The 26,644-nt window shown below is 48.7% G+C and overlaps 1 protein-coding gene across 1 annotated transcript; it reads left to right on the forward strand.

Moving 5' to 3' along the window:
- The first annotated feature begins 15,086 nt into the window (after positions 1-15,086).
- Positions 15,087-25,659, forward strand: TSPAN16 (tetraspanin 16). Its single transcript, XM_032883507.1, is given in 7 exon segments — positions 15,087-15,235; positions 15,237-15,285; positions 18,314-18,515; positions 22,753-22,853; positions 23,938-24,000; positions 24,002-24,094; positions 25,485-25,659. Coding segments are annotated over 7 exon segments (639 nt in total). The 5' UTR covers positions 15,087-15,218; the 3' UTR covers positions 25,599-25,659.
- Positions 25,660-26,644: the final 985 nt, after the last annotated feature.

Raw genomic sequence — 26,644 nt, forward strand, 5'->3', positions numbered from 1 at the left:
GACCTTGACCTGGGGCCTCTATGGCCCTCAGTCTCCTCACCTGTGAAATGGGATATTACCTTCAGAGCTGGCCCTAAGGGGCTGTGATGGGGAACCATGAAGTGTTGTCAGGACAGCACAGAACCTGGGTGATGCCGCCTGGTCAGGCTGTTTTGCCTGCTGCTTCTGGAGCTGGGAAGGAAGTTGGAAGCCTGCTCAGGGGCTCCCGGCCTGCCTTTGGGAGTTAAAGTCACAAAGACAAAGGCTGGGCTGGGCCCAGAGAGGCCAGAAGGGCAAAGCGCAGTCTTCCTGTTTTTCTTTGAACAGATGGCCCAGCCGCCGGATGCTTGTCTGTCTGGATGCTTGTCCATCATCCCTGGAAATCACTCCTGTCTCTCTCAGTGACACCTCTGTGGAGTTTGCTCACCTTCCGGTGCTCTTACCACATCCCCACATCTGGGGGAGGGATTCACCAGGGTCCCCAGACACCCAAGGGGTTTGCAAATAGAATTCCGGAGCTCTTCCTTAGAAGGAAAAACGTGAATCGCACTTGCTCCCCCTGCTTCTACTCATTGGAACTGCCCTGCGCCTTCCTATTTAATGTGTTAAGAAAGATGCCCACCTTCGGGGCGCCTGGGTGGCTCAGTGGGTTAAGCCTCTGCCTTCAGCTCAGGTCATGATCCCAGGGTCCTGGGATCGAGCCCCGCATCAGGCTCTCTGCTCAGTGGGGAGCCTGCTTCCTCTTCTCTCTCTGCCTGCCTCTCTGCCTACTTGTGATCTCTGTCTGTCAAATAAATAAATAAAATCTTTAAAAAAAATGCCCACCTTCCATCCTAATTAAAACAGGTTTTGATAACTGTATCCCAGTGTAATGGGTTTCTGATGGGCTTCCTTCACCATCCTAGGTGTGTGATCTTGTGACCTTAAAAACTTCTGCTAATAAGGGCTCATGGCCCAAAAAGGTGCCCCTGCAAATAAGAGACATTTTCTCAACTTGCCTTCCCCTGCTCAAAGCCTGCTCTGGCTCCCCATTACCCCAGGAGTGAGCCCTGTTCCTCCCTGTGACCTATAGACCCCTCAGCTGCTCTATAAGCCCGCCCCCTCCCTTTTCCCACCTCATTCCTTCATCCATTCATTTGTGCCAGCAGCATTTGCTGAGTGCCTGCTGTGTGCCAGGCATGGGGCACTTCCGGAAGGAGGTGATGTCAGTGCTGAAGGGCATGTCAAGAGGGTGTTGGCCAGGCTGAGTTAGGGAGGGAGGGAGTTCCAGGCAGAGGGACCAGCAAAGCAGAGACTGGGAGGAGAAGTAGAAGTCACCTGTGTGGAGGACAAGGGGGAGAGGGTGGTGGGTTTCCAAGGCCTCCCAGTGGGAGCCCGGGCATAGCCCTTCAAGCAGTGGGGAGCCGTGGAAGGGCGCAGAGCCCCGCAAGGACACCCTGGGGTTTGTTTCCAGAAAAGCCAACCTTCCTGTCCATCACTGGCGGAGGTGTCTTTAGGTAAATGCCAAACGGAGGACAAATTGGCTGGGTATTTAAAAATTACAAACCTGCGAACCCTCAGACTCAGCAAGTCCCTTCCTAGAAATCCAGTCTTTACATTGGAAATGACGAGGACACACATGACTAAACGAGGTTGACGGAACAGTCAAGGTTGGAAATAACGATCCCCAAGGGTCTGGGTCCACGGCGCATGCGCAGCGGAGTAGGGCACGGCCTTACGGAGAGTGGGAATTCTCTTTCAATAAAAGACACAGTGAGGAGGGGCATCTATGCAGTGCAAAGAATGGCCTGGAACGAGAAAAGCAGGGTGCAGATCAGGGTGTACAGAAAGCTGCCTTGGGCGTCAAATGTTAAGGAAAAATGTATGTGTATAACCATCTTTACTTGATTTACTAGATACTCTCTTAAAAAAATTCCAAGAGGGGCGCCTGGGTGGCTCAGTGAGTTAAAGCCTCTGCCTTCGGCTCAGGTCATGATCCCAGAGTCCTGGGATCCAGCCCCACATCGGGCTCTCTGCTCGGCGGGGAGCCTGCTTCCTCCTCTCTCTCTGCCTGCCTCTCTGTCTACTTGTGATCTCTATCTGTCAAATAAATAAAAATAAAATCTTTAAAAAAAAATTCCAAGAAACTGGCGGGGCTGGGGTAGAGGGCAGGAAGGACGCTTTTCTTCTTCTTCTTCTTTTTTAAATTAACAGACTTGATTTATTTATTTATTTTGGTGGGTGGGGGGAGGGGCAGAGGGAGAGGGTGAAAGAGAATCTCACGCGGGCTCCCCGCCCTGTGCGGAGCCCCCCCACGGGACTCGATCTCACGACCCTGAGATCACGACCTCAGCCTTTTAACCGATTGAGCCATCCAAGCCATCCAGTCTCCCCCACCCCCCAGTAGATTTTATTTCTTTAAAAGAGGTTTCAGTTCACAGGAAACAGCAAATCAGCAAATAGTGCAGAGAGTTCCCGTGTGTTCCCCGCGCCCCACCCAGTTTCCTCCATTAGTAACATCTCGCTTTAGTGAGCCACGTTTGTTGCAACGGAGAGGTCATTATGCACTGAAGTCCAGTAGTCCCCATTAGGATACACCCTGCGTGTCCTACAATCTGTGGGTCTGGATTGACAGAATGACACGTATCTACCCTAACAGGATCATACGGAATGGTTCCACCGCCCTGAAAATCCTCTGTGCTCCGCGGCTCACCCCACCCTCCCTCCCACCCCTGGCAACCACCGATCTTCTTAGCGTCTCCCTAGTTTTGCCTTTTCCAGAATGTCACATGTTTGGGATCATACCATACGTGGTCTTTTCAGTCTGGCTTCTTGCACTTAATCACAGGCAGCCTCCCTGTCTTTTCATGGTTTGAAACTGCATTTGTTTCTTGCTAAATAATATTCCGGGGCGGTTACCAGGGAGAAAAAAAAAATTCCAGGGACAGGCACTTTTGCCTGACGTCCATCATTACTTCAGCCGCAGTCTGGGCTCAGATTCTCGATCCCTTTGGTAGTGGGGACACTGAGACTGAGCGAGCTGCCCCAAGTCCCCAGAGCCCTCAGGCTGTCCTCCTTCCCCTGGGCTGGTCCCTAAAGGACTTTTTCTCTGCCTGAGTTTCCTGTGCCATCTCTTTCACCATTGAAGCCCAAGTGTGGGTCCCGTGTGTAGGATGAACTCTGCAGGAACTTTGTCCCTGGCTTCCCAGGGCTCCAGGGGACACCTCGCCTCTGTGACATGGGACTTCCGAGACGCATTCACCAGGTAACACAGCTGGGGTTCTGCAAGGTTCCAGCGACCCAGCTGACGAGTGGGACACAATGGGTTTGAACCCATCTTCTAGAGGGACCCAATTCTCTCAGCCCAGACTGTTCCTTTATCTTCAGAGACCAGCTGTGCCAAGAAAAGGAGGTTAGATGCTCAGATGCTTGAGTTCGAATCCTGCACTCCCACTCCTGGCACCAGGCTTAAACGATTTTTGTTTTATGCTTATGAGAACAACTAAACTGAAAATACCGACAATACCAAATGCTGACAAGGATGCAGAGAAACTGGACGTCTCAGAGGCTGCGGGTGGCGATGCAAGATGCTGCAACCCTTCTGGAAAAGTTTGGTGGTTCTTAAAACACTAAACGGGCAGTCATCACATGACCCAACCATCCCACTGCCACATACTTGAAAATGAAAACTGAGGAGCACCTAAGTGGCTCAGTCGGTTGAGCGTCCAGCTCTTGGTTTCAGCTCAGGTCATGATCTCAGGGTCATGGGATCGAGCCCTGCATAGGGCTTTGAGCTCATCACAGAGTCTGCTTGAGAGTCTCTCTTCTTCTCATCTCCCCCCTCTGCCCCTGTGCCCACTCTCTCTCTCTTTCTCTCTCAAATAAATAAAATCTTTAAAAAATATTTAAAAAGCAAAAAATAAAAATGAAGGGGCGCCTGGGTGACTCAGTGGGTTAAAGCCTCTGCCTTCGGCTCAGGTCATGATCCCAGGGGTCCTGGGATCCAGCCGCATCCAGCTCTCTGCTCAGCAGGGGGCCTGCTTTCCCCCCCCCCCCCCCCCCCGCCCTCTGCCTACTTGTGGTTCCTTCCTGTCAAATAAAAAAATAAAATCTTAAAAAATAAATGAAGATTTCAGGGGTGCCTGGCTGGCTCAGTCAGTAGAGCACACAAGTCTTGATCTTGGGGTTGTGGGTTCGAGCCCCGTGTTGGCTGTAGATGACTTAAAAATAAAATCTTGGGGCGCCTGGGCGGCTCAGTGGGTTGAGCCTCTGCCTTCAGTTCAGGTCATGATCTCGGGGTCCTGGGATTGAGTCCTGCATCAGCTCTCTGCTCAGTGGGGAGCCTGCTTCCTCCTCTTTCTCTCTCTGCTTGCCTCTCTGCCTACTTGTGATCTCTCTCTCTGTCAAATAAATAAATAAAATCTTTACAAAAAATCTTTAAAAATAATAAAACCCAAGAGAAAATTTATGTCCACATAAAAACCTATACATGATTATTTATAGAACTTTATTCATGATCACCAATAGCTGGCAACAATCCAATTGTCCCTCAACAGGCGAATGTGGAACAAACAGGCGTCCATGGGTACAATGGAATATTCTTCAGTAACAAAAAGGAACGAACTATTGATACAGGCCACAAAGCTTTGGGCTTAAATGCTTTATGCTGCAGTGAAAGAGGCCAGACTCAAAAGACTATATATTGTATGATTCCATTTATAGAACATTCTCAGAAAGACAGAACTCTAGTGTGGGAGCGCAGATCGGTGTTGGGCTGGGGCTGGGGGGAGGGGCTGACACAAAGGGGCAGCGTGAGGGAGTTTAGGGATAGTGTGGAGTTTTGGAGCCAGCAGGACAGCAGATGATGATGACCCAGTAATCGCAACCATGCCCATTTTCCAGACGAGGAAACCCACCCTCAGAGAAGAGGTCCTTTATCACCTGATGTGACCTTGAGGACAACTTTTGCACAGGATTAATCACTCAGATTCTGGATCAGACAGGTCCAGGTTTGCTGAGCATGTAAAAAGGGTGGGAAAGTCCAGGAAGCCTGCCTGTGGAGGTGACCCTAGAGGCTGCGGGATGAAAAGGAGCATGGTAGATGTGGACCTTGTAGTTGAGATCCTGGCAAACACGACTCCAAAATCCAGATGCCTTTGTTGGAGACTTCTCTCTGGAGGGTGCACAGAACCGGGGGGGGGGGTGGGGTTTCAGAACAAACACCCCCTGGGAGTCGCCTTCAGCCAGTGGGGGTGGATGGATAAACACCCCCACTCCCTTGCCCACAGGTGAGATGACCAAGATGTGTGTCCTGTGTTGTCTCGCAGTGGTCCCCAGGGGGACTGAACCCCCAGTTGCTTGCTGGGCTAACCTGCTTTAAACACCCCCCCTTACAGGCTGCCTCCCCTTCTCAGTCTCATTTCCTTTCACAGACTGAATTATGTCACTCCAAATTTGTATGTTGAAGCGTAACCCACCCCCCGTAACTCGGAATCAGACTGTATTTGGAGATAGGGTGCTTAAAGAGGTAATTAAGCTAAAACAAGGTCACATTAAGACAAAACCCTCTCAGGGTACAGAAGATGGTACAGGTAGAGAGTCTTGGCCATCTGGGATTAGAGGTCCCCTGCCAGCCATGCAGAGAGAAGATAGGGTGCTCTGCCCGGTTGCGGCCAGACCTCAGAGCCACGGAAGCCGCAGTGTTTGCCCCAAAAACCCATGAAGAGAAGCTTCGGATGTGGGCGGGGCGATGCCACCCCAGAAGCCTCCTCTGCGGTTTCAGGCCACAAAGGAAGGTTGCAGCCCATTTCTTCCCAGCCACAAAGGAAACGGTTACTGGTTACTGGTTCGGGGCTGGGCGGGCTTGACCTCAGCCATCTGGGCTGAGCAGGCGGGCGTTAAGCGCCTCCGGGCGTCTCCTCCTTCGTGGGTCTTTCTGATTTATTCCCACGGACGGAGAGCTGACCTTGGCCGTCTTCATCGCGCAGCCTCTCTTGACACCCAGCTCAGAAGCAAAACACAATTCCTTTTAAAGATAACTTTATTAAGGGACGCCTGGGTGGCTGGTGTTAAGCCTCTGCCTTCGGCTCAGGTCATGATCTCAGAATCCTAGAGATCCAGCCCCACTTTGGGCTTCCTCTGCTCAGTGGAGAATCTGTGATCCTTCTCCATCTGCCCCTCCCCACTGCTCATGTTCTCTCTCTAGCTCTCGAAGAAATAAACAAGATCGTTTTAAAAATAGCTTTATTGAGGGACACCTGCGTGGCTCAGTGGGTTAAGCCTCTGCCTTCGGCTCAGGTCATGATCTCAGGGTCCTGGAATCGAGCCCCACATAGGGCTCTCTGCTCGGCAGGGAGCCTGCATCCCCCTCTCCCTGTGCCTGCCTCTCTGCCAACTTGTGATCTCTCTCTCTGTCAAATAAATAAATAAAATCTTAAAAAAAGAAAGAAAGAAAGAAAGAAAAATGTCCTGTACCCATTAGCTGTCATTCTCCTATCCCCTGTCCCTTGAGCTCTAGGCTACCCCTAGCCCGCTATTTTGGACTCCTGTAAGACTACGGTGTTATATGTGGTGTTTTGCGTCTGACTCCTTTCACTTAGTGTCATGTTTTCAAGACTCACTCTCACTGTGCGGGAGCTTCCTTCCTTCTTGTGGCTAAATCACGTTCCATCATCCATGGAGGGACATTTGGGTTGTTTCCACCTTTTCCACCTTTTTTTTTAACGATTTATTTATTATTTTATTTATTTGAGAGAATGGGGGTGGGGATGGGTGGAGGGGGAGGAGCAGAGGGACAGAATCTCAAGCAGACTCTCTACTGGGCATGGAGCCCAATGTGGGGCTCCATCTCATGATCCCAATACCATGACCTGAGCCGAAATCAAGAGTTGGATGTTTGGGGCGCCTGGTGGCTCAGATGTTGGGTGTCTGCCTTTGGCTCCGTTCATGATCTCCAGGTGGTGGGATGGAGTCCGGTGTCAGGCTCCCAGCTCAGCGGGGAGTCTCTTTCTCCCTCTGTCCCTCACTCCTCCCCCATCCTCGCGCTCTCTCTGTTTGTCTCTCTCGCAAATGAATAAATAAGATCTAAAAAAAAAAAAAAAAAAGAGAGTTGGATGCTTAACCCACTGAGCTACCCAAACACCTCTGGATTGTTTCTCCCTTTGTTGGTTATGAATAATAGTGCTCAGAATATTCAAGTACAGGTATTTGTGGTGTATGTGTGGGTGCATATCCAGACAGGCCCTATGGTAATTCTAGACTTAATGCCTTGAGGAAACGCAGGACCGCTTTCCTGGGGGCTGCCCCAGTGCACAACCTGTCCAGCAGTGAATGCGGGAACTTCTCCACACCCTCATGTGAAAACACTTCCTGAGCTCATTTTGCAGATAAGACTTTGGTATCTTGAGGCCAAGCAATGGATCACGGTCCCACAGCCAGACGCTCGAATGAAGAGTCATGGGTATTTTTCGAGTTCCTGCTGTGTACCAAGCACTAAACAGAGTAGACAGAAAAACTTGTGATTGTGAGGTGGGCATGGAGAGGACTCAGATGGTTCAAAATAAGAAGTTATAAAGCTTAAAGTAAGGTAGACAAATCTGGAAGACTGTGCGGGACTAAGGGACTTGTACTAGGTTGCAATCAATTTCTATGACGTCTGGATGTTTTTACACTCAGCGTAGGTTACTTTTAACGCTCTTTTAAAATCTTGGTAAAGTATATATCAGATAAAATTGGCCATTTTAACTAATTTTAAGTAATTCCGTGGCGTTAATTACATTCACAGAGCTGTGCCACCACACCCCGTTTCCAAAATTTTTCATTGCCCCAAGCAGTTCTGCTCTCCTGTAGCAATGACTTCCCATTCTCTGCGCTCCCCCTCTCTTCTACCCTGTCTCTGTAAGCCAGCCTCTTCTAGGTATTCATATCTGTGACAGTATAAAGCACAGCCTACTTGTGTGAAGAAAAATGGCCAGACTTCGTTTTGGTTTTTAAATCTTTTTTTTTTTTTTTTCTTTTGTTAGAGAGAGAGTGCAAGCAAGCTGGGGAGGGACAGAGGGAGATGGAGAGAGAGAATCCCAAGCAGGCTCCAGGGCCAGCAACACAGTGTCTGATGTGTGGCTCGATCCTTGGACCCCAAGCTCATGACCTGAGCCAAAACCAAGAGTTGGACGCTTAACCCACTGAGCAAGCCAGGGACCCCTACTTCTACTTCTTCTTCTTCTTCTTTTTTTTTTTTTTAAGATTTTATTTATTTATTTGACAGAGAAAGATCACGAGCAGGCAGAAGGGCAGGCAGGGGTGGGGGGAAAGCAAGCTCCCTGTTGAGCAAGGAGCCTGATGCAGAGCTCGATCCCTGGACCCTGAGACCATGACCTGAGCCAAAGGCAGAGGCTTAACCCACTGAGCCACCCAGGCTTCCCTTCATTTTGTTTTTTAACAAAAGAAGCTGGCCCTGGTGTCGGTATCAAGGAGGGCACGTATTGCATGGAGCACTGGGTGTGGTGCATAAACAATGAATCTTGGAACACTGAAAAAATTTAAAAAATTTTAAAAATAAAAAGAAGCTAGGCATTGGTGCCAGCTGCCACACCTGCCCACATTAAACACATAAAAGTGTCAGGTTAGGGCACCTGGGTGGCTCAGTTTGTTAAGCATCTGCTTTCTGCTCAGCATATGATCCCAAGGTCCTGGGATAGAGCCCCGCATCGGGCTCCTTGCTCAAGGGGGAGCTGGCTTCTCCCTCTCCCTCTGCCCCTGCCCCGGCCCCCACTTGTGCACACTCTCTCTCTCCCAAATACATAAATAAAATAATTTTTAAAAAGTATCAAGTGATGTCTTGATGGTCTTCAGGTGTTAGAAGGACTGAGGATGAAGGGTCAGAGGCCACCGAGGGCAGACTCCAGAAGCCAGGCCCAGGAGAAGGAGACAGCAATGTGGATATAAGGCCAGAATTCCAAGGGGACAGCTGGAAGGTCAAAGTCCCCTTTGGCTCATGGATGTCTGAGGACTTCCAGGCCCAAGGAATAAGGGGCTTACACTGGGGTCCACCAATAATGGACCAGGTTGCTTTGTTGGGTAGTGAGATCCTTGTCGTCCCCGATCCAATGTTGTCATTTCTGTTTACACGTCTGTGTCCCTCGAGTATCTGAGTCTGTGACGGGAGGGATAGCGACTGTTTGGTTTGGTACAACGGTTGGTATCTACTGGGCCTCAATGGATGTCCCTGAATGAAAAGTTGAATGCATTAGTGAACAGGCAGATTCCACCCATCGGGAAGGAACCCCTCACTTTGGGCTCAGAAGACAGCTTCAGATCTTAGTAGTGTGGCCTGGAACGCAAGGCTGCCCCCCCACCGTGCCCCCAGATTATTGACAGTAAAATGGAAGAAAGAGAGCACCTACCTCCAGAGACAGAAGAGTAAGGGCTCCAAGAATCAGACACACCAACTCCTCGGTTCTTTAAAGAGACAACGACAGAAAAATAGTTGGCGTGCGGCCCGCAGAGGGAATTCCAGTGCTGGGTTGGATTGTTTTCCAGGATCCTTGAGATCATAGTAGTTTTGGGCCAGAGCTGTTTTTTGTTTCTGCAAATTCTCTCTTACTTCTGTGGTCAAAGATTAGGTCGTGGTTTTCCGATATCACAAAACTCCCACCAGACAGCAAGGAGCATCCGCTGAGATGGCGAGAAAACCCTTCCAAGAATACAGTGGTCCTGGTTGAAGACAGCACCTGTCTTTCAGCCTGGGCACCTGTCCTTGGGTCCCCTGGGGTCTCCTTTTAAATCACAGCATTCTTCCATTTTCTTAAAAACAGTTTTTTCCTGGGACGCCTGGGTGGCATGGTCGGTAAGCGACCAGGTCTGTTTTGGCTCAGGACCTGACCTCAGGGAGGTGAGATTAAGCCTCCTGTCAGCTCCCCACTCAGCGTGGAGTCTGCTTGGGATTCTCTCCCTCCCTCCCTCTGGCCCTCCTCCCTGGCGTTCTTTATCTCTCTCAAATAAATAAACAAATCTTAAAAAAAAAAAAACACGATTTTTTCCTGTACACCAAAGGAATACATACTCATCATAGGCAATTTGAGAACATTTTCAGAAAAGACCACGTAAGAACAAAAAAAGTTGTTATTCAACCACTCACCAACGCTGATGCTTTTGTGGCTTTCATTCTGGTCGTTTTTCTCTACAGAACAGGTATCTGCTCTGCTCTTTTCAAAAGTTATGATTGGGGGGGGTGCCTGGGTGGCTCAGTGGGTTAAGCCTCTGCCTTCTGCTCGGGTCATGTTCTCAGGGTCCTGGGATTGGGCCCTGCATCGGGCTCTCTGCTCAGCGGGAAGCCTGCTTCCCCCTCTCTCTCTGCCTGCCTCTCATCTTACTTGTGATCTCTCTATCAAATAAATAAATAAAATTTTAAAAAATTTTTTAAAAAGTTATGATTGTTCTGAAAACCCAACTTTGGAATCTGCTGTGTTGGGATAGTTTTTCCACACCATTGAACTTCCAAGCTATGATAGATTCTACATTTTAACGTAAGAAAGAATGTGTATATCCTCATGGGCAGAGAGCTGGACAGGGGTCCTGCAACCACCAAAAGGTCTATGTCGTGGTTAAGATTGAGACCCTGGGATCAAAATCTGACTTTCACCACTTTCTATATGTGACAAAACCAAGGTGTTTAGACTTTCATACCTCAGTTTATCCATCTGTAAAATGGGGATTTATGATTTCATTTATCTCAAAACAACCCTGGGCCCCCAGTGAATAACTAGCAGAGAAGAGATTTCCATGTTCTTTCTTAGAGATTTTATTTATTTATTTGAGGGAGAGCGTTGAGCACCAGTGAGGGGAGGGGCAGAGGAAGAGGGAGAAGCAGACTCCCTGCTGAGCGTAGAGCCCCACATGGGGCTGGATCCCAGGACCCTGAGATCATGATGGGGGAGAGCGGAAGGAGAGGATCTCACGCAGACTCGACTGAGCACGGAGCCCAACACGGGGCTCCAACTCATGACCCTGATACCTGATCTGAGCTGAAATCAAGAGTCAGATGCTTAACCGACTGAGTCATTCAGGTGCCCCAAGATTTCCATTTTCTTTCTTTTTTTTTTTTAAGATTTTATTTGTTTATTTGACAGACAGAGATCACAAGTAGGCAGAGAGGCAGGTAGAGGGAGAGGGGGAAGCAGGCTCCCCACAGAGCAGAGGAACATACCACACTGCCTTCCCAGCAAGTTATAAAAAATCATTCCTACTGTACTATATTTTTTACACAAAGTTACAAAACATGCTTGCAATGTTGTCTGCTTTGTCATGATTCACTTGTCCCATTTAGAAGGCATATGTGTTTTATGGAGTTTTCTGCATTTGTGTTCCATTTCCTCATTTTAAAAAAGACTTTTAAAAAAAGTCAAATTACGCAAATGAGTTTGGAGCAAAAAACAAATGCCACCACCAGTGTTTTCTTTAAAAAAAAATTATTTATTTGTCGGGGGAGGAGCAGAGGGAGAAGGAGAGAAAGAATCCCAGTCAGACCCCCTGCTGAACACGCAACCAGGCACAGGGCTCGATCTCACGACCCATGAGATCATGAATGGAGCCAAAATCACAAGTGAGATGCTTGACTGAGCTACGCAGGCACCCCTTCTTCTTCTTTTTTTAATTAATAGAGTTTACTTTTTTAAAGTTTTAGGCTTGAATACTAATTGAATGTAAAGCACAGAGAGTTACTACGTGTCTCCCCTCTCCCCAACCTGCAGCTTGCCCTGTTATTAAAGTCTTGCATTAGTGATCAGTTACTTACAACCGATGGACCAGTATTGATAAATGAAGGTAAAACGATGTTCCTATGGATGGAACCTGATCCAATATGACTGGTGTCCTCATAGGAAGGATTAAGAGGCTGCCTGGGTGGCTCAGGCTATTAGGTGTCTGACTTTGGTACAGGTCATAATCTCAGAGTCCTGAGGTGTCCAAGCCCCAAGTCCTGTTCTCCGCTCAGCGGGGAGTTTGCTGGTCCCTCTGCTCCTCCCCCTGCCTATGTTCTCCCTCAAATAAATAAATAAAATTTTTTTTTCTTTTTTAAAAAATTTTTTATTAACATATAATGTATTATTAGGCCCAGGGGTACAGGTCTGTGAATCGCCAGGTTTACACACTTCACAGCACTCACCATAGCATATAACCTCCAAGTCTTTTTTTTTTTTTTTTTTAAAGACGAATATTAAGAGACAGATTCTCCCGGAGGGAAGACCACGTGAAGACCATAGAAAAGATGTCCATCAGCAAGCCAAGGAGAGAGACCTCAGAAAAAACCGACTTTTCTTTCCTGCTTTCTTTCCAGACTTTTCTGCTGGGTAGTATTTTCTGACTTCTCACCTCTGCCCCCAGTGATTATGACTAAAATAACTTAAGCCATAAAATGGCCCCTTGTGAGGGTCGGATCCAGGTTTTGTAGGACCTAAATGCACAAATATATCAATGCTGTTGATTTTACATGAACAATCAACCAGGTGAACCTATCCCCGGAGGCTCCTGTTGGTGGGCTCAACATAATGGCAGCATTTCCCATTATGGAAATGGGAGGGAGGGAGGGCAGGGCACCAACGTGTGTGTATTGTGTATTTAAGATGCTTGACTTTCTTGGTTACGGTGTTTTTGAAAAACATTTCCTAGGGACACCTTAGGTGGCTCAGTTGGTTAAGCATCTGCCTTTGGCTCAGGTCATCATCTCAGGGACTTGCGATGGAGCTCTGCATTGGGCTCCCTGCTCAGTGGGGAGTCAACTTTTCCCTCTCCCTCTGCCACTCCCCCAACTCATGCTCTTGCCCTCTCCCTCAAATAAATACATAAAATCTTTTTTTTTTTAAAAGATTTTATTTATTTATTTCACAGAGAGAGAGATCACAAGTAGACAGAGAGGCAGGCAGAGAGAGATAGAGGAGGAAGCAGGTTCTCTGCTGAGCAGAGAGCCCGATGCGGGACTCGATCCCAGGACCCTGAGATCATGACCTGAGCTGAAGGCAGAGGCTTAACCCACTGAGCCACCCAGGCGCCCCTAAATACATAAAATCTTAAAAAAAAAAAATCTCCTAAAATATAACGAAGGAGACCAGGTGGGGGAGAAACGAATTAGGACTATCTTAACACACCTTAAGCTCTATTATTAAGCAAATATTGGAGTAGTTCTATTTCTACAATAATGTTTAAATGTTTTCCTAAAGGCTCTGTAGCTTCCCTTCAAGAGAAGCTTTTCACGGTTTTCTAGAACCTCTGAACTATCACTGATAGATTGCACTAATTTTCTCTGTTTTTTTTTTTTGCCAAGCATCTGACATTTTACAATTCGCCAGATGCTTGCACAATTTGTAATTCGCCAGATGCCTGCACAATTCCGTTTCTTCGCACCAATTCAGTTGGTGTGGGTTAGGGGGACTTGCAGGGTGCGTCACAGACACACTCCATTTCATCCCGCTGACCCGGGTGGGTCTGGGGCACCAAGGCGCACTTAGCGGTGGCTTGGCTGGGAGACTCTAGTAGGGGCCCATGTACGGCCGCGCTTTCCGCTGATGGCCGCCAGGGGGCGCGAGAGGCCGAGACGCAGGCCTGTTCTTTGCTCGTAAGCCGAGGAGGGGCGGGGCGGGGGCGGGGCTTCCACGTGGGGCTGCCGCGGGGGCGGGGCTTGGGGGAGGTACCTCACTCCTCCATCTAAGGGTCCTGTATTCCTCTGGCCTTGGCAGGGTCAGCTCTCCTTCAGCCTCCAGTGGGCCTCCCATCCTCCCCGTCCTTTTTTTTTTTTTTTTTTTTTTTAATTATTACTTTTATTTATTTATTTATTTGTCAGACAGAGATCACAAGTAGGCAGAGAGGCAGGCAGAGAGAGAGGAGGAAGCAGGCTCCCTGCCAAGCAGAGAACCCGATGTGGGGCTCGATCCTAGTACCCTGGGATCAGGACCTGAGCCGAAGGCAGAGGCTTTAGCCCACTAAGCCACCCAGGTGCCCCCTCCCCGCCCTTATTTATCCTTCATTTTCCCGCCCTCTTTGAGCACCAACCCTTTCCTGTCCACTTTTGCCCACATTTTCAAGCCCTCATTTGCATCCCTGCATTTTCCCATACTCCCTTGCGCCTCCATTTTTCTCACCCTCCTGTGCATCCTCATTTTCGGGCCCTCTGCACCTGGCTCTTGGGCTCTTTATTTCAGTGACCTTTTAGAGAAAGTCGTGAAAGGACACCCTCCTAGATGGGAACGTGACCCGCAGTCGGGGAGTAGATGGTCACTCCTACGTGCAAATTTTTAGTTCCACATATTCCAAGAAGCAGATAATTTGACAAACATTCGTTAAATTAATTCAAATGTGTGTGCGGGGGGGGGTGTCTCGATGCCTACATGCACAATTTTTCCTCTGAAATGCCTGCTACGCACGTCTCATCAGGGCCCGCTGATCAATGGCACTTGGGCTCAAGGAAATTTTCTTCACCTGCTGTGGCTGAGCAGAGGGAGAAAGAAAAGGTTTTGGCGGGGAGTGGGGAGAGGGGCTGGAGTGGGGAGGGTGGAGCGCTGTCAGATGTTCCCACCTTCATGTCTCTCTTGGAGTTTCAAAGCCCAGCCTTGACCTTGATCCCTGGGTCGCCCTGAGCAGTTACCTTGTCCTCTGAGCCCCGTGAGAAGGGTGAGGATGAGTCAGGTGAGCGAATGCGGAGGCAGAAGCTTGGGGGACCTGATGGCTTTTAGCCAGATTCTGCTTCCTGGAGCTCCTTCATTCATTCATTCCATATTGGTTTCTCGAGCAACTACTGTGTGCCAAGCTTTGGGAACACAACCGTGACTAGGGCAGAGCTCAGGACCCTGTCCACTTGGAGCCCCCAGTCTAGTGGGGGCATTACCCACAAGAGTGGTCAGTGCTGAACGCTATGCCCACAGGGCCCAAGTGGCATCTAGGGGGTACCAGGGCAGCCCATCATGCCTTTTCTCCACCCCTGGTGCAGCCTGTTTGGAGGATGAGGAACCGGCAGGGGTAACTCAGGGTACCTGCTTCCTGGGCACTGGGAGCCTCACTCTGGCATCCAATTGTGACGTGATAGAGGCTTATGACTGCAGAGGGGTGGCTGCTGGGGCGCCTCGCTGGCAGACGATCGGACAGCCAGAAGAGAGAGGGACAAGTCAGCCTTGGTGCCCCTGGTCCTAGACCTATACCATCAGGGGAAACAGGAGCCCTGAGATTTATTCAGGAAGATGCTGACGTGAACGTCCGGAACCCCCAGTCTGGCCAACATGGATGAAATGCACACTCTATTCTACCCTGAAGAGACTGTTATCTTTCTTCAATGGCTTCAGAGTTGTAAGTATGTCACCACCCAGGCCCTGGGGCTTTGCAGCCCTTCCTCCGTAACTGGCTCCCTCAAAGACAGAAATAAGTTGATCCAAATTCACTGGCATCCAGATCGGTGGTCCCCGGGGAAGCAGGAAAGATGTAGGGCAGACTGACGAGGAGCAGGACACACTGGGAACAGGTGTAGGCTCTGTTTACCCAGAGTCAGTGAAATCAAGCACAGAGGCGTGTGATGGGGTTGGGGGGCTGGGCAGAAGGGGGGGGTTGGAGCTGGAATTGGTGACTCTAGGTCAAATCCTGTAGAACACTAAGTTGTTTGGGAAGGACAAGATGGGGTGACTGTTAGGCACTTGGATGGCTCAGTTGTTAAGTGTCTGCCCTCGGCTCAGGTCATGATTCCAGGGTCCTAGGATCAAGTTCCGCCATCAGGCTCCCTGCTTGGTGGGAAGCCTTCTTCTCCCTCTCCCACTCCCCTTGCTTGTGTTCTCTCTCTGTCAAATAAGTAAATAAAACCTTAAAAAAAAAAAAAAAGAGGTAATGGTTATTTTGGGCGGTCCTTTAAATTTTTCAAAACACTTTTTTTTCTTACTATAAAAGCAACTCAAAATGTTCATCGTTAACAAGGATTTGTTTTGGGGTGCCTGGGTGTCACAGTCAGTTAAGCAGCCAACTCTGGATTTTGGCTCAGGTCGTGATCTCCAGGTGGTGAGATCGAGCCCGACCCCGGACCATGGGCTCAGCACAGAGCCTGGTTGGAATTCTCTCTGTCTCCCCCTCTGGCCCTCCCCCACTCATATGTGCTTTCTCTCTCTTTCTCAAATAAATAAATAAATCATTAAAAGAAAAAAAAAAGACTCTCGGGTGCCTGGGTGGCTCAGTTGGTAAACGTCTGCCTTCCGCTCGGGGTGTGATCCCAAGGTTCTGAGATCTAGTCCCTTATTAGATCAATGGGGAGTCTGCTTCTCCCTCTGCCCTTCCCCCTGCTCATGCCCCCTCTTTCTCTCAAATAAGTAAATAAAATCTTTAACAAAAAACAAATCTCTTCCTCTGCCCCTCCCCTCTCGCAAAATAAATCTTTTTTCTTTTTTTAATTTTATTTGTTTATTAGATTTTTATTTTATTTGTTTGTTATTATTTGTTTATTAGAGCACTGGAGCAGAGTGGGGGAGGGGCCGAGGGAGAGGGAGAAGCAGGCTCCCCACTGAGCCAGGAGTCGTGGAGCTCAATTCCAGGACTGTGAGACCGTGACCTGAGCCAAGGGCAGATGCTGAACCAACTAAGCCACCCAGGCTCCCCTAAAATAAATCTTAAAAAAAAAAAAAAAGGCAATTGTTTTGATAGCAGAATGGCATTAAGGAAAGGTCACCAGGAAAAAGGAGGCTATTAAATATCACTCCTCATCTCGTTACTGGTGCTGTAACATTTTCATGGGAATTAAATGAGATAGAACATTTAAAGAGCTTATGCCTATCATGGGAACAGTGCTGAATAAATACCATCACCACTTTCACACCCTTCCAGATTTTTTTCTATATACCTTTTAAAAACAGTAAAATGAACACGGGAAAGCTATTGCTTTACAATCCACTTTTTCCCTTTAAAAAAATTTAACTTCCCCTCCTTTTGGATAGATTTCATTTTTAGGGCAGTTTTAGGGTCACAGCACAATTGAGCAGAAGGTACTGAGATTTCCCATATACCCCTGTTCCACACATGCACAGCCTCCCCCATCAGCAACACTCCCCCCGGAGCAGTAAATTTGCTACAAGTCAATCAATGAACTTCCATGGGCATTATCATCACCCAGAATGCATAATTTTCATTAGGGTTCACTCTTAGTGTTGTACATTCTATGGCTTTTGACAACGAATCCACCATTTTAGTATTTATGGAGTAGTTCACCATATAATGGTGCTCTGTGCTCCACCCGTCTTCCCTACCTCCCCACTCACCCCTGGTGACCACTGGTCCTCTACTGTCTCCATAGTTCTGCCTTTTCCAGAATGACCTATACTTGGGATCGTACACCGCGTAAGCTTTTCAGATGGGCTTCTCTCATTCAGCAATATGGTTGTGAGTTTCCTTCATATATTTTCATGGCTTGATGGCTCATTTCTTTTTAGTGCTAATAGTCCCTTGAATGTACCACAGTTTATCCATTCACCTGCTGAAGGCTGTCTTGGTTGCTTTCCAGTTTTGGCAATGATGAATAAAGCTTCTGGAAACTTCCATGCGAGGCTTTTGTGTAAACATTAGTTTTCAGCTCAGTTGCATAAATACCAAAGAGCATGACTGCCATATTGGTAAACATTCTCCTCCGACAATAAGGGTCAGACAACTACCTTGTAAATAGAGAGATAAATGGATAGATGGATATTATTTATTTGTAAATGAAATGTATTTGTTTATGAATTGTGCATGGCTGTCTTTAAGCTACACTGTCAGAGCTGAGTTGTTTCAACAGAGGCCTTATGGCATCCAAAACTCACAATATCTGGGGCTTTGCGCGCACCCGTGCGTACACACACACACACACACACACACACACACAGATTGCCAACCCTTGTCCTAGAGCATTGTTTGAAATAACTGTCTAGAGTCCCATTGCATGGTTGTGCCATGATTTACCTACCCAATCTGTATTATTGATTGCTTCAGGTAGTTTCCTCCCTGAGCATTCTAATGCTGAGGTATGTATGCATGTGTCTATGAGGATATCAGATATTATGCTGAATATCTACAAATGTAAATTCTAGGTAAAGAGTTTTATTGTAAAATCTTTAAGATTTTAAATATGAATTGCAAAGTGTCCTCCCGCATGCCCTCCCCCTTTAAAAAGCTTGTTTTCTGGCAACAGTATATAAGAATGTCTCTCCACATCCTCACTAGCTCTGGGTATTAATATTTTTTAATGTTTTTGCTGATTTTATTGGCCTTTGCTCTTCCCCTCCCACCCCAACCCCCTGCACACCCTGGGAGAGTTCTATTTGTATACAACTAACAGACTATCTTTTCCTGTCTGATTTCTGTCCTAAAGATGTCTGGTGTGATCCTCATTGGCCTGGGCATCTATGTCAAATTCAGAGAGGCTGTCCTGGCAAGGGTCCTTGGGCTATCCTCTACATATCTCCTTAACACTGGCTGTCTGTGCCCGGCAGTGGGCTGCCTCACGGTGCTGCTTGGCTTTGTTGGGTGGTATGGAGCAGCCAGATAAAATAGAGGCACTTTCTTGTTTATAAGTTGGATCTGCACCCATCCCCCCAAACTCCCACCCCACCCCCAGGTGAATCCTTCCTTGCACTAATTACAAACCCCTGCCATCAGCATCCCCTATTTTTCAGTGCTTGTGGCGTCTCATAGGATGGCATCAGATCCATCCATCTTTTCCTTCATAATATATCTTGCTTAGAACTCCTCCCCTACTCCAGGCCATAACATTATAGTCTCCCAGGTTTTCTTCCCATAATTGGAAGTCTTGATTTCTCACTTTGAGCTCTTTTGCTTTTGGGAGTTTCCTTATGTGTGTGTGGTGTGAGGTAGGGGTCAGTCCTCTCCTGCCTACACTAATTTCCATTATCCTTGGGTCTTTCCTGGGCACACTGCTCTGTTCAATTGGCTCATGTGTATGTGTTCCCACTAACACAACACTGTTGCTATCATCGTGTCTGCATTAGCACATGTTCAAGTACATGAGATATGAAAGTTTGGAGCATGAACAAGCAGACAGCATGTTGCCGATTTTATGCATCTTGCTTATTCTCACATATAGCCATGGCTAACTCCCCAAAGGCCAGCTCCCAACTTCCCCATTCCCATTTCCCTTAGAATTTTGTCTGAGTGGATTATCCCACTTTAGGTAAAATTTGTCTCCAGCATTTTTTGTTTTCCTTTCTTATTGTGTTACTGTAAAACTCTGGTTATTTCAATTTGAGGTTTCAGGGAGATCCTTAGTGGGGTCACCTTTCAGAGCATAAACAACCTTCACTGTTAAAAGCACCCTGCCCCCACCCTCCTTCTCCCTGAAGCTTTATCATCTCGTTTTCTTTCTTAATTACTCCACTCAGCAAATATTTATTGGACAGGTCCTGTGCCTGAAAAATTCCATTTCATTTTCAATAAGATGTGGAAGCTATTTTATCCATAGTTTAGCTTGGAGGAATCAAAGAGTCCTCACCCCCTACGTCCAGCCCACCAGAGAATCTGATCGATTTTACCCTTTACATCTGTCCCTCCAAAGTCTCTGAGAACTCATTCAGAAAAGCAAAATTGTTTTTTATGGTTTTGGGAGCCACAGAGGATTCTGAGCACAGGAGGTTCGCGCGGGGACTCAGGGGCTCACAAGCGCCCTCTGGTGGTCATTGGGGGGAACAGAGTGTGGGGGACGAGGGCCCGACTGAGAGACCAGGGTGGAGGGACTGTGCTGGTCTAGGTGGAAGACAGTGGGGGCTGGGCCGAGTGAGGCTGTGAAGCCGGGAAGAAGTGGGCAGGTTAGGGACAGATTCTGAAGACGAGACCTGTAGGCCATATGGACTCCTGGATATCTATCCAGCCATTTTGGTCACCTAGAGGCAGGGAGGTAGTAATATTAATATTAATCCCCACAATCTATTACATGAACCACTTGTCGGGGGTCCCACAACTGCTAAGCCCTGCACCCATGTTTGTCCTTGTGGGCCCTGGCGTCGCCAGGTGTGTATCCACGGCGTGTTCCTGCCTTTCCATATCAGGACTAGATAAGCCCAGCCATGGGATGGTCTGGCAACTCAGAGCCTCAATTAGCAAAGAGATTTTTTTTTTAAGAGTTTATTTTTATTTATTTGACAGAGAGATCACAAGTAGTCAGGGAGGCAGACAGAGGGCGGGGGGAAACAGGCTCTCTGCTCAGCAGAGAGCCCGATGCGGGGCTCGATCCCAGGACCCTGGGATCATGACCCGAGCCAAAGGCAGAGGCTTTAACCCACTGAGCCACCCAGGTGACCCAGCAAAGAGATTTTAATAATCATAATCAACTAGATGAAAGGAGAGCCAGGAGCTGACCTGCTTTGCCCCCATCTGGCCTCCAGACAATCTCCAGAACTTACTGATGCCCCTTGAGCTGGTCCCATGCTCACATTGTATCTACGGGGAAACTGAGGCCCAGACTGAGCAGCAGGTTCTTGATGGGTGACTTCAAGACATCCCCTCTGCTGGCTGTCTTTCTCATCGTTTACCATGGGGCTTGTGAATTTTGTCTGAAACATAGGTCAGCAAACGTAAGTTCCTTCTGCCTCCCCACCAACCCTGCAGCCACCGACCTCTCACCCAGCATCTTCCCTCCAGCACCTCCCCCCATTTGCAAGAGTTCTCACCTGCTTCTCCTCCTCTCCTCCTGTCTCCATTCTGTCCTTTCCACCGACCCTCCTGTATCACCACGGGTGCCGGCTGTCAATGCGCAGAGCCTTTACTGACCTGGAGGTCCCCTCCTAGGGTCTCCCTGGTGCCCAGAAAATGCAGGACATGAAATGGAGCTCCAGCTAGTGGCTCCAAGAACACCTCGGTGCCAGCATCCTGCACGACATGCAGGAAAACGCCCCATGAAAGAAAGCAGCTCCACATCACACTGGGGGCTGAATTCTTACAAACAGAAGAGGCCCAAGGCCTGGGGTTGGGGGAGGGACAGTCCCCACCCCTGCAGGGACACTGGCTGAGCAGGTTTCCAGCCTCCTCCAGCCCCTCTGTGTCTTCCAGTGTCTCCTGTCCACGGTTACCATTCTCATTGTTGACATCATAGTTGTCGCTGTGGTCCTTGCCCTATTCCACATTGTTCCACATTGGCCGCTGTTCCCACCCCACCATTAGAAAGAAATCCAATTGATAGAAGCACTTCACCTCCCCCCAGGAGCCATCCATGGGGTGATACCTGGCCCATGGGTCCCTGGGGCTGGAGATTGGGTCTCCAGACATGGGGCGAAGAACCAAAACACTCCGCCGTCCCCTCAAGAGGTCCAGGAAACGGGCCGAGTTAATTTCATTCACCATCTCCCTGGCGCTTGGTGGCGAAGCACTGGGCAAAGCTGTGAAAGCTGCTGGGGTTTTGAAAGGTGTCAGAAGCAGAGGGCTGTTGAGCCAAACCCGCCAAAATGACAAAGCACGGATGCTTTGACCCAGCTATCCCATCCCTAGAAATCATCCAAGGATTTGCTCGCTGGGGCCCAGAAGGAGGTATATACCAGGATAGGCAGAAGATTGTAAGCATCAGTAGAAGGGTGGTTCATTTATACTGATGTTCTTGGATTAGTTGAGAGGGGATCCCAAGAGGGACCTGGAGGGACGGGGGAAGTGAGGCAGGGAAGGGAACGCTGCCCATAAAGGACGACCCTGCAGGCAGTTGGGCTCAGCCCTGTGGGGGGAGGGGGGCATCTGGGAGCAGCACTGAACAGGGGGCTGTTTTCCCACTCGACTGGCGAGTGAGCTGCAGTACTGATTCATGGCCCATCAGTGTTGCTTGAGGGCACACGTGGGCTGAGAGGCCACAGGGAGCCCTTGGCTGCTGGCAGCGGGAAGCCAGACCCATGTGCCCAGAAATGACAAATCCCACTGGCACCAGGAGCCACTGCTAGTCTTGCTAACAATAGCCAGACGCGGAACCACGAGAATAGGATAAAGCAGGGAGAAGAATAATGAGACTACGCTTTGCTTTGACACACATCAAATATCTCTTTGGGGACACAGGAAACAGTCACCATCCCCGTAGTGGAGTGGGAGGAACTCGTTGGCTGGGAGAAAAAGGTGGGAGGGAGACTTTCCGCCGTCTACCCCTCTGTGCTTTGTGGATTTGGAACCCATGTGACTATTTACCTCATCCAGAAAACTTTTTAATTTAGACCTTGATTTAAAAAATAGAACATGAAATTTGCCCCTTTTGTGCAGTGATTGATTCAGTTGCTAAAGATGATCTGCAAATCTTTAATTGCGTTCCAGCCAAATGGGGGGGGCGGAGCAGGCATGTGGGTGATTCAGAAGAGCAGATGATTCAAGTTTGTGGTGGGTACGACCAGATGCACGGAGCTCGAGACCCACGCTCTTCCCCATGTCCCTCTCTCGGGGGTGATGGCAGCCAGAATTTGTCCTCCTCCAGTGCAGACTCATAGCTGGGGGCGGGAGAGGGGGATTGTGAAAGAAGTAAAAGAAAGCAGAAGGGAGGGCACCTGGGTGCTTCACTTGGTTAAGTGGTTAAGCATCTGCCTTGGGCTCAGGTCAGGATCTCAGGCTCCCGAGTTCGAGCCCCACATTGGGGAGTCTGCTGATCCTTCTCGCTCTGCCCCTCCCCCGACCCATTCTCTCTCTTTCTCTCTCTCTGATATAAATAAAGTCTTAAAAGAAAGAAAGCAGAAGGGGAACCCCACCCACCTGCTCTGTCCCCAGGAAACCTCCCCACAGGGGGCACCTTGCTGTTTTGTGGGACCATCACTTCCAGTTTCATCTATGAGGTTCAAGAAATGGCCTTGGAGCACATCTTCGCGACCCTGAGGAAGAATTACAGAGGTTACGATGAGCCAGATGACTGCTCCACAGAATGGGACTTGGTCACGGAGAAGGTGAGCTCCATCCACATCCCGGGTGTGTTATCATGATACAAGACCCCTCACATAAACTGGCATTCTTTTTTTTTTTTTTTAAGATTATTTATTTATTTGGGGCACCTGGGTGGCTCAGTGGGTTAAAGCCTCTGCCTTCGGCTCAGGTCATGATCTCAGGGTCCTGGGATCGAGCCCCGCGTCGGGCTCTCTGCTCAGCAGGGAGCCTGCTTCCTCCTCTCTCTCTGCCTGCCTCTCTGCCTGCTTGTGATCTCTGCCTGTCAAATAAACAAATAAAATCTTTTTAAAAAAAAGATTTATTCATTCATTTATTTGACAGAGAGGCAGAGGCTTAACCCACTGAGTCATGCAGGTGCCCCCCACTCTCTCTTTTTTTTTTAATAACCATCCCCCGGGGATGGAAGGCGGCAGCGTTTACTTCTTGAGTCTTGGTGTTTAAGGAGCAGGACCTGCCTGCCTATGTCATCGGAAGCTCCTGAGGCAGGTAGTTTAGAAGGGGCTCCTGGAGCCAGGGAGAGTTTGGAAGGAAAAAGCATTGTCTGTCTCTAGGATTGTTTCACCTCTGAGTTTTGGGTGCAGGAATGCTGCGGGGTCATGGGCAGGCTTGGGAGGCAGCCCACGATGGGTAGGGGGCTTCTGGCATCCCAGTTTTGGCCGCTGAGGCTTGAGATGGTGGAGAACATGTTTCATTCATTCTTACAGCCTTTCTGCTAATCTTTAGTGAGCACCTACTGTGTGCTGGGCACTATTCAGGGCTCTGGGGACAGAGTGAGGGAACCAGTGTGACTGGAGCTGAGTGAGTAAGAGGGAGGGTGGGGGCAGATGAAGGCCTAGGGGCGACTGGGCAGGCCGATCGTGCCGGGCCTTGGAGGCCATGGTGAGGCATTCTGCTTTTACCCCAAGTAAGATGACAGCCATGAAGGGTTCTGAGCCATGATGGGCTCGAGTAAGGGAGGCTTTCGGCACAAGCCCCAGAATAGCATGATTGCTCTAGACAGTAGCCATGGTGACCGTGATTTCTATTGTTTTTTATTATTTTGATATTTGAAAGGGAGTTTTCAAGTGATTATTCTCCTCTCTGCAGTGGAAGTGCCGTGGGGAGAAGAACTACACAGATCTTTCCGTCTTCTCCTTTGAAATGACAACTGGTTGGTTACTCCTGCCCCAGGAGCCGTGGTAAATCCATCAGGACCATAGCCTGTGACGGGCACAACGTGTCCACAGACATCACCCACGAGGAGGTAACTCGAGACTTTGTTGGGTATCATCTAGGTAGACCCCAAGGGCTGGTGACTTTTAGAAAAATTGCGTATTTGCCGGAACCCCAGCGAGAGGGGTCAAGAGCTAAAGAGAACAACCGTCATTGGGTGTTCACTTCATTCTGACTACACAGCCTTGGGGGCTCAGTGTTCCCGTCTTCATGTCTCCTAAGGGGAAACTGAGGTTCAGGGAGGGGACAGTTCAATGTCGGTTTAGGTGGCTTTGGCCTGAGTCTGTTCCCTGGGCTACACTGCCTGCCTTACAGAGGGCTTAAAATATAGTAATAATGATGAACAATGATCATTTTGGGAGAGTAATAGCTCCCACAGGGCCAGACGTTCACTTGGTGAATCCCGTCCCCTTTGCATATCATGAGGTGGGGAGTGCTTTTCTCCCATTTTATAGATGAGGAGACTGAGGCACAGAAAGTTTCCCAGCGCTTACTCACCACCTGACAGTGCTATTATCGCTGTTTTATTACCTGTGCTCACCACTCAAATGGTAGCCCCACCAAGGCAGGAATTGTATCTATTTTGTACATTGCTGGGTTCCTAGTGCTTAGCTCACAGGAGACACTTAATCAATGCATATTAAGTAAAGGGGGCATTGAACCCCGTCAAGCTCAAGGCAACTCAAGCTTCCAGAACCAAGAATTGCCAGGGGCCTAGAAAGGGGAGCATGTTTGTGACTGCAGGGGGGGAAGTGGAGGCCCCATCGCCCCACCCACTGTGTCTGGTCTCTTAATTTCTCTGAAACTGACTCTTCACCCACAAAACAGAAAAAGGAATAGTACCCACCTCATGAGGTTAGAGTGATAAATAAGTGAGAAAACACATGTAAATAGCTGAGAAGGTGCTAGATACATGTTAGCCTTTCTGTTCATATGTAAAGAGCACCCAGAAATAACTAACAGCCACTGAATACTGGCTCTCAGACCACTGTTATGTACTTCATGTAGATTTTTTTCTATTGATCCTCTCAAAAATCTTGGGTGGGAGATCCAGTGGGTCCCGTTTACAGTTGGGGAAACTGAGGCACAGAGTGATGTGTGACTTCTCCAGGGTCACATAGCTAGCAATAACTTGGGGCATCTGGTCATACTCTTATTCACCACACTTGGAGGTCACAACAGATAGATACTGGGGAGTAAGTGTATGTTCTGGGTGAGGCGAGGGAACAAGGAGGCCAGGGAAGATGCTGGGATAGGGGAAGCAGTCAAGTGAGAAGGAGCCAAGATCCTTGTGGCTTTGTCCCCTTCTCCTGCCTGAATCTGAGAGGAATTTCATTGGCCCAAGGGGTGGGGCTGATGGGAACTTGGGAGTCCAGAAGCCCTTAGCCAGGTCCTGCCTGCTTTGATATTTGTACCCTCAGGGCTGTTCCCTCAAGGTCTAGACAATAACCAAGACTCTGAGCTTCAGCTTGAGTGGGGGCTCACTGGAGGCAGCAGTGATACAGGTAAGGTCTAGGACCTTTGGAACACACTGAGCTCTTTTACTGAGCACCTACTATGTGCCAAGCACTGTTCTGGCCCCTGGGGATTTCTGCCATTCAAGTGGGCATGGGGGATGGATGATCGTTTCAGTTAAAGATTCCTTCTGGGAAGGGAGTAAAGCAGGGTGACACGATCGGGAAGGGAATCAGGGAGGACTTCCTTGAGGAGGTGACATTTGACCACTGACCTGAGGAGATGAAGGATAACCATGTGCATATCTGGGAGAACCTGGAGGAAACAGCTAGTGCAAAGGCCATGAGGTAGCAATACACTTGGCTTATTTTGGACCAGGGGGGAGGCCCCTGTAGCTGGGGCAGGGTAAGTGAGAAGAGGGGTAGGGGGAGATGAGGGCAGAGAACTGATAAGGTAGATCATAAAAGACCTTGTAGGGTGCAGAGAGGGGTTTGACATTTATTCTGAGTAGGATGGAAAACCATTAGAAGAGTTTTAACATTCACTTTTTCACTCCACAAACCTTACTGAGCACCTCCTTTCACAGGTGTTGTTGTAGGCAGAGCAGATACAACAATGAACTCCACAGGCAAAAATCTCTGCCCTCATGGGCATTCTAATCAGCAGCGAAAGGCAAGAAACATGATTTTTTCAATTGGGCAATTTACTGTATGGTAGTGATAAGTGGTTTTTGTTTTTTGGGTTTTTTTTTTTTTTTAACTTTTGAGAGAGTTAGAGAGCATGAGCAGGGGAAGGGGCAGAGGGAGAGGAAGAACCCCAAGAATCCACACTGAGCTCCGGAGCTCCATCCCAGGACTGAATTTCCTTTTCCTACTTCATTTAAAGATTTTTTTTTTATTTATTTGACAGAGAAAGAGATCACAAGTAGGCAGAGAGACAGGCAGAGAGAGGAAGAGGAGTAGGCTCCCTGCCCAGCAGATAGCCCGATGTGGGGCTCCATCCCAGGACCCTGGGATCATGACCTGAGCTGAAGGCGGAGGCTTTAACCCACTGAGCCACCCAGGTGCCCCTGATCTGTTATTTTAAAAATGGGTATTTTTTTTTTCACCGTACAAATTTATACTGA

The sequence above is a fragment of the Lontra canadensis genome, unplaced genomic scaffold (genome assembly GCF_010015895.1).
Source record: "Lontra canadensis isolate GAN:19392208 unplaced genomic scaffold, GSC_riverotter_1.0 scaffold88, whole genome shotgun sequence".
Lineage (NCBI taxonomy): Eukaryota > Metazoa > Chordata > Mammalia > Carnivora > Mustelidae > Lontra > Lontra canadensis.